The sequence below is a fragment of the Dromaius novaehollandiae genome, chromosome 2, assembly GCF_036370855.1.
Source record: "Dromaius novaehollandiae isolate bDroNov1 chromosome 2, bDroNov1.hap1, whole genome shotgun sequence".
Taxonomy (NCBI): domain Eukaryota; kingdom Metazoa; phylum Chordata; class Aves; order Casuariiformes; family Dromaiidae; genus Dromaius; species Dromaius novaehollandiae.
Window position 1 is genome coordinate 164022434 of NC_088099.1, and position 12154 is coordinate 164034587.

Below are 12154 nucleotides of genomic sequence, written 5' to 3' on the forward strand. Positions count from 1 at the left end.
CAATCTCACAAGTCACACCTTCTTTGATTGTGGTATTACAGCTCATGGATCAATATTAGTATTTTACTTTTAAAGCAAAAAGTTAGCTGAAGAAGACAAGAAAGTGATGTAAACAAGGAAGGATAAGGAGACTTTTTATGGCATGGCTTAACAGAGAAGGTAGTGGAAAAGCAATCATTTAGAATATGCCTGGAAATAGCTAGAAGAGAAAACAGCTTCTCACCAATAGATGGGGCAAAGCAACCAAAAAAGGAACCTGCAGATGCACTGGACATATTGCCTACAATCTGCTTTCATTGCGACTGAGTTTCAATAGACGTGGAATCATTCCACCACCACCATTATTATTTTGAGTGCCTCAGTTATGTGCACAATTCAAAAATCATCAGAAAAACATGCCTTGGAACATCCTGATGCTGCTGATATAACTCCTGGGGAGTCACACATCTGCTTCTGGGGACAGGGGCATCAATGCCATTACAGGAGCTCCTCTGCAGTTAAGGAGCTCTAGCCCCACCAGGAGAAGTCTCAGCAGGCCCATTCATCACTTAAAAAAGGCTTTGTCATTCAAAAAAAAAAAAAAAAAAAAAAAGAATCAAGCTCCAAGAGCAACAGTCCAAATTAGCCCAGCGCTAGAAAAAATACCACATGCTGCTGACACGGCCAAAGGACAACTCCAGAGGCGCATTCAGAGTCAGGGAAGCCAGATGCTGGCATGAGAAAAGGCAGCAAACTTGGACGCATATCAAGGCAGAAGAAGGCAGGAGGATTAGTGTCAGGTTTCATGTGATCGGAGAAGAGAGGAAAGGGCCAAGGATGGATTGGCATCAGCTGCCTGGGATGTCGAAGTCCTGGTCGACCCTACTCCAGCCTTACAAGGTCAGTATTGCTGAGACTTGCAGAAGGTCTGTGCTCCATGGAGAGGTTGCCATGAGGAGTGGGTGCAGTGCTGGGCAAGAAGGAAAAGGACAGCCTGATAGAAGAAGGGGCTGCATGGACAGATGTGCATGGGACAAGGCCACCAAAGGGGTGTTTAAGCTTGTAGGGGCAGCAGTATATTTTCAGTATACAGTATATTTTCACATACACAGCTCAGAGGCTAACTTTAGAAAAATTAAGACAGACTGATTCAGCAGCAAAATGGATTATATGTATCTGCAGAAAAGATAAAGTGAAAAATTTACCTTTACTGATCTTTTCTGGTTCCTCCCTATCAGCTTAATTTTGTTCTTTCTCTCAATAACTCCCCCACCACCAGCATCACGTATGCATTCCCCTTGACCTTATAACAAGGAGCCCCCACAAAGAGCTGAGAAATCTGTCTGATACCCAGCCATCTCCAGAAAGGGTCAGCCATGCTTTATCTAATGGTGCAGACTTTTTAGAGGATGGATTATATTATTCCTATTTAATGGTATCTCTCATGACTTCTTCCTGATTTACATGAATTACCAGCTCATTCTGACTTCTGCAACAATAGCATCTAGCAAGCAATTAATAAGGAACATAGACACTGTCATACTACAGCAAACCTCAGCCTGTACTCAGTCTCAGCCTGAGCATCTCCAGAGTATAATGCAAGTTACTCATAAACACAGACATGGGTCGATCTGCCCCAAAAGAGAAGTCTCAGTCCAGCATCTAACAATAACCACCATGACTCCTGAAACATGAGGTTCCACATCCTCCTTGTCCAAACCATTTTTCCTAGTAACTCTGGATATTCTTGCTATCCAAGACAATTTCTAACTGTTCTCTGAAACTGGGCCACAATAATCTTATGAAACCATAAGCCCTGAAACGGAAGCACACTTGCCCATACCCACTAATAATTCAGTTTTCTTTGTTTCCTGTGAGAGCCATCACAAGGGCTGTTATACCCAGAACGGGTTTATCACATCAGGTGCACCATCAACATGCACCATCAACAAAGTTACAGCCGCTGATGGAGAGCTAGTCTGGTAAAAGCCTCTCCAAGATGGACTTAGAGCAGTTTTAGATGATGAGTATACTTGAGATGCCAAGTATCCCTGGGAGATGTACAGGATGCTGTCAGCCTGGTCCAGCTGGCTGTGTATACCAATATATCTATTGCTCCTACTGGATTTATTGCCTTCTGCAGCCAGGGCTGCACCAACCGCCTGGAATCCAGAGAAATAAAAAGGCATGGTCACGTGAAAGCTGCAGAAATACATCATACCACAGAAAAGTCCTTTTTAGAGCCCTGCCTTTTGCCAGACTGTTCAGAGCAAAGCAATCTGATTTGCATATAAATCCTGTTGTTTTGCCCCTTCTCTTGACCTCAGAAACTGAGTACACTTCAGAGCAGGGATTCCCTAAGTATTTAGAAGGCACCTAACTCACTGACAGCATTTATTAATGATTAAAAAAAAAAAAGCTAAATGGCAGCAGCGGCATAGCCTGTAGTGCTTTGCCCCAAAATCTCACACCATCTGTTTTCTATGATTCCCTTTTGCCACTGAATCCAGATTAAAGGACCTGATTTTACTGATCATGCTTTTCAGTGATCATTCAATGAATTACACAGATCAGAATCCCTGCCCCAAACCTAGTCTCCAGTGTGGTCCCTTTAAAACCTTGATCCAGAAGGGGGGAAAAAATTGATTTTTATCTCTTCTTTCCATAATCATGTTGTCTTTACAAGCTATTTTCAATCAGTGTCACAACTCTATCTAGTCCATGACATCCCCAAATAAATTTTCCCTTATTCATTAAGATTAGGTTGCTAGTTTGCATTTAGCCTCAAAACCGAGTAGATTACAGCACATGAGACCGCAGGATGCAGCTGGGAAACCCGCACTGCATTCCCCACTCCACCTGTATAATTCCTTAGGTGGCCCTAGGGTAAGCTAACTTGGCTATGCCTCGGTTTTCCCACCTTTGAATGGGGTGAAATCTCAGAAGGGCTTTGTGAGGCTAAAGTGTTGTATGTACAATGATATACTGCACATAAACAAATCCCATGGCTGGTAGAGATGCTGATCAGTGTTTCCTACATGCTGAAGCTAAAACCGACATATAAAACACTTCATTCCCTAATATAGGACTATGCAAACTCAGTTGGGAGAACAAATGTAAAATACAGATCTTTTATCAAAATGTTTAAAGTATTTTCAAACTGTTATTTTTAAACATTTTGAATGTTCATTAAAATCCAAATATCTGTGGGGAAGTGTGTGGCAATGTGTGTATGGGGAGGATGACTCTACAAAACATTTGGGGGGGGGGGGGGGGCTTACATTGCATCCAGCTCCATTCCTAAGTCAAAGTAATGCAGGGACAGTTCTCAGAAAAGAAATCTGAAACTCTCAGTGTTAGAGCAACAGCTGTTTCTGCCTTCCAGGAACCACCAAAGGATGCTCTCTTCCAATACGTACCCTGTTCCAAAGATGGGCTGGGAAAAGCAGATTTAGGATCTGCACTCCCTAAGGAAGCTCTGAAGGGGAACAAAAAACTTTGGTTGTGACTACATCAGTAGGGTTTTTGGCCCAAATCTCTTTTCCATGAAAGAAAGGAAAGCTACCTCTTAAAGGGAGGTGAACAAATGACATTCTAAGGCAGAAATTGAAGCCTGATGGTTTTTCCAGATATCTGCCTCTGGAGGCAAAGCTTGCACAGACATCTCTTCTGCATGTTATTCCATGCGAATGCCTGGCTCCCCTTGTACTGTGAGAAAGGCTTAGATAAGTGGGCCAGATGTTTTAGGCAGCACATCAGTCTGAAGGAGAACCACCTCCGGGACAGGCAGAACATCCTGTCTGCTGCCATGACATTAAGAAAAAGCATCACCGCCGTACCAACAGGCTGTTCCCCCTTCAGCGTCTGTGCTCGCCTCCACTACAGAACCAACTGCTCCCTGCAGTTTCACCTCCTGAGAAGTCCCCACAGATCCTTCCTGTTGGCTTCTCTCTTTATTTGCTCTTCTTGCCCACCAGACATGAGGACTCAGCTGCTGCAGCCGGTTTTGGGGAGCAGTCCATGCGTCTCACTCTATTTCACTTGTTATCCCAGCTTTCCATCTGCTGTATCTGAATGGTCCCCGAGATCAATTCCTCAGATCTGCTCTTCATTTCTCACCCCACATACTACCATATCCACAACGCCTCTGAATTATTTTCAGTAATGCTGCATTAGAGCATTATATTGCTCTTTTTGCTTAAATCCTGACTCATAAACCAAGAGAAAGATAAGAGGATATAGAAAAAGGCTGTTGCTGGTGACACTGAAAACCAAGAGTATAAGGAGTCAACAGATCTGAATATTTGCCTATGATGCATCTTCAGTGATAGTGTCATAAATCATAAATGTATTATGTCTCCAGTTATTGCACCAGGTGGCATTATAATTGGAGTACCAACGTTATTTTAGGAAATAAAGTGTTTTGAACAGAAAAATTCTCTGAACTGACTGTCTTTCCAGCTCCACAAGAGTCCTGAGTAAAGCTGACTTGGTACATAAATTCTCCTGGAGAGACTGCTGTTTTCAGTGCAAGGCAGTATTTGTTTAATTTTCCCACTTCGTGTAAGATATGGACATGATCTCTTTTGTCTGCAGAGGAAGATTTATTTCCCTATTCACTTTCTTTGAATCATTTTACTGAGTCAGTGCAGCAAATGAAAAAAAAAAACAACAACAAAAAACCTTCCTTACGGTCTTTTGTTTCAATACTATTAGTGATCTGCACTGCTGAAGTCTTGCTTTTCTTTATTTTGTTAAAGGTATAGATCTGATTAAAGATAGCTCTGAGCAGTATCTTTCAATTTCAAGCAGCAGGGGCGTAGTTTGAATTTAATCTGAGTTTTGCAGTGGGGGCTTGTATCTTTTTCTTACATTTCACAGCATTAACTTGCATTATAAAAAGGACTTCACGACACCATGCATTTCAGAGGATAGCATTTATTTCCTCTGAGTTACTTAAGAAAAGCTGGACTAGAGCTCACACTCTATGGATGAGTCTATACTAATTAAATCACTAGCAGCCACTATCACAAAAGGTACAGCTTGGACCAGTCTCCCTCACAGGTCTGTTATACCACCTGGTTATCCAGCATAAGGCAAGCTGTGTAACAGCCCCTGTGGTCCAAAGACATCACAACTGTGAGGAATGGCATTTTCCCTTAAAACTCAGAGAGTTTTGAGGTCTGCTTTGCTTCCCCACTACTGGAGAGAGCACATACCTGCTCAGATAGTGGAGTCTAGACAGCCTTTGAGCTGACTGGCTGTAGGTATCTGCTTTAGGGAGGTCAACAGCTCTCCAGGCTCCATTAACTGCATTAACTGGATCTTCATCAACCGTAACAGGAGCTTGGACACCCACGTGCCCACACATCATCCGCTACGGAGAATTACTTGCATCTGGAGCTGAATCCCAGCCCTGGTAGTTCAGTGATTCAGCTCAGACTGTCTGGGCCCTTGTGTAGTACCAGGCGATGGGTCCCCGTTTCTGCTGAGCCTCTGAACACAGCCTTGACCACTAACTGAGCATAAGGTGCCCAAATCTCCTTTCACCTCATGATACCCCTTCCTACCTAGAAAAACACTTGCAATAGTACCTCATCACCTGCCTTCAGCCCCTCCTTCAAATGCTGCTCCTCCCAACAGAGGATGGGATAGACAAGGTACACCGAGATCTTTGGCGACTGTGCAGAAACACAGAGCTTCATTGTTTCCCATGCTTAGAATCCATCCATTTTGACTGGAAACACTTTACAGAAATGCCCAATTTTCAGTGCGTTTGAACAGCCTACCGCAACAGAAGTTTGGCCTGCAATTAAGTTTCCTGGAAACTAAAATAATACAAAATAAATGACATAAAAACATTATGCTCAGATGTGTGCATCCTTGCTGCAGGAAAATCATTCTTATCCAGAGGGCAAATAAACTCCAGCCTCTCTACTCTGTCATTAATGATGTTGCAAGATCCACCATTTCTAAAGGCCACTGAAAATAAATGTTCATTTTTGAGGGTGGTGACTGGACAACACTGGAGCAAATAAGCACACACAGTGGCTCATTATCGCAGCTGATTTAGGGAAAAAAACCCACTTCTGAATTAAAGTTCAGGTTGGATTGGGGTATATAAGGAGGGAGGCAAAAATAGTGCCACCCTATTGTCTCAAAACATGCCCAGACTATCTGAGCAGTTATCTCCAGCTCTTTCTGAGAGAGCCACAGGATCTGTCTGTTCAGCCAGCATGGATGCTCACCAGTTTCATAGCCAGTCAAGAGAGGAACTGCTGCTCCAGAATTTGCCACTTAAATTAACTCTCAAATGTAAACACATCCAGACAATGGCTCATCAAGAGTCAAACTCATATCTTCTGACCCTGCTCCAGAGCAGGGCTCAGGAGAATTCCCCCTGCAGAGCTGGCTGCTGCTTCTTCTGCAGCTTCTCAACAGGATCAGGTGTAATGGGAACAGTTTTCACTGACAAAACCCAACAACTGCTGAAGGCCTGAGTACACTCAGGCCACTCGGTGCCGTGATCCTTTGCTCTTCTGTAGGAGGTAGGCTTTCCTACCACACGTCTCTAGAAAATGAAGCATCTGTCTGAAGGTGCCAAGGCACCAGCATCTGCCTCACAGCAATGAGGAGGACAGGCCAACTTGTCCTAAGACTTTCTGGGGTATACAGAATAAAGACAACTGGGAGCAAGGATCAGCTGACATCCTTTCATGGCTTTTTTTTTTTTTTATTTAGTATTTCAGCAATAACTTTACTTATACAACTCCTATCCCCCTTCCTTCTGCCTGCAGAGTTATCAATGGGGTAAGCCACACCAGAAAACAAAAATATATTGAAATTGAAAGTAACAGAGGGAAATGAGGCTGTTTTAGTGTCCTAATCTAGTTTACGTAAGGCTTAAAATAAGTTGGCTCTAAACACCATGGAGAGGGCACAGGAACGGGTGACATAGGCTTTCTTAAATCCCTGAGAAGAATATCTGTGTAAGTAAAACATAAGGAAACAATTTTTCTTAAGTATTTTCCGGGCAAACCCAAACAATAAAGTAGAAATGCTGACTAAGTGCTTGGAAAACCTAGTGTCACAAAAACTGCTGTTAAGCTGTAAATTATTTTTGTCACAACCTAAATGTAAGCACTTTCTCCAAACAGAAATACGAAGATCTGCAGCAATATGCCCAGGACAGGGTGCCACTGCAGGAATATGAACAATATTTTTCCATTCTTAAATTTAGGTTGGAGGAACAGACAATATAAGAATCCCTTAATGGGGCTAGGGTAGTATTCAGTTTTAATTAACATAAAATTTACAAGCTTTATTTAGGTTATCCTGAAAGGAAAACTACTTATTGCAAAGTCAGCAGTTTTCTCAAATACATGCATAAAATTGCTGATACATGCACATATATATATTTTCTAAAAGTCACAAAGAACCTGAGCTGACTAAATATGGTGGTTTTGGGTAGACACAGTCAGATGTCTCAGAATTAATCAATACAGAGGAACCTTCTCCCAAAAGCAAGGAAAATCTTCTCCCAATAGCATATATTTGGCCATTTTAGGGAGACTTTTTAATATTATACTGAGAAAAAACATATCTAAAATTCATTGGAAAATACAGGCTTCATTCCTCTTGAAGGTTGCTGATGAAATACTTTTGAAACAGATGTTGCAGCTGAGGAAGACATGTTAAAAATATGTAAACCAGTATCAAACAGTGTTTCACAGGGCAACGTTCCCAGTTGGACACAAGGGCCTTCATCTGCCCAGAACTGCAAACCACTGGATTTCCTCTCTGATGGCTTCGGCAGACATGTGAACAGCTCCTTACAAAACGGCTGCAAGAGAATCCGTTTCTAGATCATGTTTCCTAGTTACAAGAGCATAGCTTGCCAGAGGAAACAAATGAAAAATCAGCTAGAAAAAGCATCTGCTGTCTAGCAGTTTGTCATGTTTATTGCATACATCATCAATGGCTGTAGAAATGGAAATTCTTCCTGCCATTTCTTCCCAAAGCTTAACTGACTATTCAAACAAAATCCTAAAGTCTAAGATTAACAAATTTATTATTGAAAAGGGAATGAGGAGCTACTCAGTTTTCTCCTGAGTGGTCAGCCTAAAGTGAGGTTGTGTCTTCCCTGCTTGAGGATGCTCCCAAAGATATTTTTCTTATTGTAGGAGGTCACTCTATAGAACAGACCAGGGTCTGTTGAAATTGGCTACAAAGGTAGCAAGAAACAAAGCCATAGGCAAGCGTCAATGTTGTTATTACCCTACAGGGCAGCATGGGTTGCTCCCAGCTGGAGCCAAATCCTCTTTGATGGTACATAACATGCACAGCACTGTTCAGTCCTCATGAAGTTGCAGATGGTGCAACTTCGAGCATTATCTAGACAAAAAAAGGGGGCTACGAGATCATTAACTTAAGAGATCATCCCTCATCCAGAGAATAATCACTTAGCTGTAAGCCACTGCCTCTACCTTCCCTACCTAGTTAATTCCCAACCTGCCGTAACTAGTAGAAATGTAAGCACAGAAACACAAAAACAAGCTTGTGCTCCAAGCAGCATGCTTTCTGAATAGCAAATACCTTTTAAATTGCTTCTTCCCTCAAGACTGAAGCACAAAATCTGTATCTGCAATTGCCAATCCACACAGCCAATAATTAGCTAAGACACTGCCCTCAATATTACAAAACACAAATCATTCCTTTCGCTCTGGAATGATACTGCTCTGTACAAAAGCAAGGGGAAAATCGCATACAAAACACCTCCTTATATTCTTGTTCAAAGTCGCCGAAGAACTGTGGAAGGTAAAAAGAATGATTGCTGGACAGGCAGATTCTTCTCTCCCTCATACTGGGATAAATCAGTATGGATATTAAAGGAGAAACATAGTCTTTAGAAGCATTATGATGAGAAGAAGGTCACTGCATCCTGCATTGCGGTTCCAAGTCACCTGTTGCCACAGAAAGTGTTTTTTTCCACATATTATTCCAATCATATGAAAATGAAGAAAACCACTTACCTGAGGCCCAAGCAGACCATTGATTCCCGGCAATCCAGGTTCCCCCTTCTTACCCTGTGTGTTCAACAGAAAAGCAAATTACTGAGACTTTCCAAAGTCTTTTACTCAAACACAGGTAAATCAGCATAACACAGGTACATGCTAAACACAAAGTCATGCTAGAAAAGACGACAGCAGACTGTTTGGATGTGCAGCTCCATCCATCTGCCCGTCTCTGAATTGTGATAACATTGCATCCTGTAATCCGGAGTCTGCTCCTGCAAACAGCACAAGAACATCCAGAAAACTGTGCTCACATCTTCAAGGAGACTCATCTCTAGAGACCTAAGACAGGACCTGAAGGAGACCTCTTAGCCATAATACGATGACCAGGAAATCATGTTTGTTTTTGTAGCCACAAAGGGTATTGGCACACAAGTGGAAGTGGGTGAACATATTGCGAGTGCCCGTTGCCATCACCCCAGACATGCTCTCGGGACATGGATGATGCTCTGCACCACTACTTCCCTGCAGAGCTGCCTGCAGCGTTTGGGAAATTGCTAGGTTTCTTCTCCAGACCGGAAGCAACTGATGGGAATGCAGCAATTAAACCCAACTCGGAGAGAGTAACAACCAAAAGATAGGCACTGACAGCATGGAAGAGAGAAATGGGGCTCGACTGCCATCAGCAGTGAGTCAGGGCCCACCCTTGCAGTAACTCTGCTCCAGCCCACTTCCACCATGAATGTTTTGTTTTCAAGCATGGAAGAGTTCATTGCTTTGAAATCACACCCAAAAAATCAACGTAGCTGATTATCATTAACTGTGTCAAAGTTTTTAATAAAAATTCAGCTTACAAAATAAAAGCTCGAGTGTTTTTCAGTGATGTACCAGGAACATGAGCTGTGAAAGCTGTAGACTATTTCACTAATTCTTATTATAGACATTGGCCTGTTTTGCTAACCTGTCACATTCCCCGTCTGTTCTCCAGAGCTGTGCACCAGTCATGCGCTCCACCACCCCAGCCCTGGCTGCACTTTCACCACATTGTCCTAGTGTAATCTGCTGCACTCCATGAAACCCCTCTTGAGCTGAAAGTTGCTGTAGGAAATAAAACACCCTCTTATTTCTGTTGCATACAACACCCCAAAAGTGTAATAAAACAAAAGAGCCTTCCAGCATGGATGTCTGTTAAAATAATACATTTTTTTAATTTTTAAAAAGGACTTGTGTGTTGAATATAATTTTACTGGCCCTCTTTGACCAGATGTGTGCAGCTGCTGCAAGTCTGTTTCAGCTGGACTGGCTGCGTTTTCCAACTCCTGCCTTTTCTTTCTTTGAGTTTTGGCAAGCGTGTGAGAGGGAAGGGAGGTGGAGGTTGATGTTGCTGAAAAAAAGCTTGGTGACACTTCATAAATGTCATGAGCTGAATGCATAAGTGAGCAGAATGGGTCACAACCACCCAAGCATGAGCACCAAGAGGCCAGAGTGCTTATAATCATCCTACCTCAGGTCACGCCTGGGGCATACAAACTTGGGTGCACGGATGAATATAAAAGATTCACACTCTCCGAGCCAGAAACCATGAATACATGAGGTATTTCTAACTAGAGACGAGATCATCACCAATGGACAGAGCTCACCGACTCCTCTGAAAGCAAGAAAACTTCCTCCAGAGGAACCAGAGATTCCCCAGGGCAAGGGAAGCATAAGCCAGGATCTGCAAGGTACCCTTGAGAAAAGCTCACCCACGTGAATATGGTGGCTCTGGCGCTCACCATGGGTTTGGCCTCAAACAGTTCCCAGTGAAAATGTCCTACATGAGAGAAAGAGGAAGACGGCATGGAAAAAGGACTTCTGAAACACTGGAGTAAAGACGAGGTTGATTTGTTTCTCAGCTCGCCAGCTCACTTGCTGTGTGACTTTGGGCAAGTCACATATTTTGTGACTCAGCTTTCTACTTGTAAAAATAACCTATCTTTCCCTGAGGTATAATAAATACTGAATCATTTATACTTCTGAGATTGTTAGTAATATACTAGGAGGGCACCAGAGGAGTCATATAAGTATCACAGAGAGAGAAGTGGTTTCCTTTTCTCATTTCTACTTCGCATCCAAACTGATTTTCTTTTCAAAAAGATATTACAATTAAGCAAATTTTATGTGAAAGCAAGTTTTACGTGACTGATGATGTGATTTGTTGTACAGATATTTAAGAATCATATATATATATATATATTTGCCTTTATTCTTCTTTACTGAATTATCCAGAAACAATCCCTGTGATTCCTGTTGCCTTCAAAAAGTGAAACAGCTAGACCACACAAAAACAAGCAGTCACATTTTCCCTGGTTTTGACTCAGTTTAGTTAGTTGGTGTGTCAGAATCTGATCTTTTTTCCTATTTTTCTCATAACAAAAGTAGCTGAGGAATTTAAGATGGGAATTAAAAAAGTGGTCATGAGGGCCTTGTGCATCAGAAGGAACTTGGTACCAGCAAGAATCTGCATTTAATACATGTACTAAAGTACATGTAGTGCTATTCATGAGTGCTCCTGCTCCTACTTTTTCAACATACATCACTTCTTTGCTTGTTCAAAGCCAAAGAAGCCCATTTTTAACTGGTAAGACTCATGTCAGCACATGAATCAGCATTTGTTTTCTAAATCACAATGTTTATTTTGCTACCTGCTAAGGATGATATAACCATGCAAGGGATCCTATTAAAATACTTGTTTAAATAAATAAATCAGCATTTGAATATAGCAAGGCTAGCTTAGTGCTTATAAAGAGCTCCCAGTTCCTTTTTTTCCACTGCCCTTCAGCATCAAGCTACACTTTTTTTCAGCAATAATGGAGTAAAATGCCTGGGAATGCAAAAGAAAATCTTGTTCAAATGGGTTGAGACACAGCTATACAGCAATGAAAGCCATAAATTGCATCCCACATCCTTCCTCTGTCTCAACACAGGACATGCCAAGTGACTGCAGGAGTCCTGGGTGTCCAGAGCACGGTGTGTGCGGCCAGACGCAAGGAAACGAGTACGACTGCGTGCAAGGAGCACACCACAGCCCGTTTCCTACCGACGTGGGAGCCATCCGTTAAGATGGCCGTTTCCACACCTACAACCTTGATGCCAGCACGCAATGCATTATCACAGCTTCC

At 42.3% G+C, this 12154-nt stretch overlaps 1 protein-coding gene across 1 annotated transcript in view; it reads right to left on the minus strand.

Moving 5' to 3' along the window:
- COL22A1 (collagen type XXII alpha 1 chain) overlaps window positions 1-12154 on the minus strand; it is a 236601-nt gene that overhangs the window by 67000 nt on the left and 157447 nt on the right. Inside the window, exon 24 of the mRNA XM_026113713.2 lies at window positions 9012-9065. Coding sequence (XP_025969498.2) covers window positions 9012-9065 — 54 coding nt within the window. The remainder of the gene's footprint in view (window positions 1-9011; window positions 9066-12154) is intronic.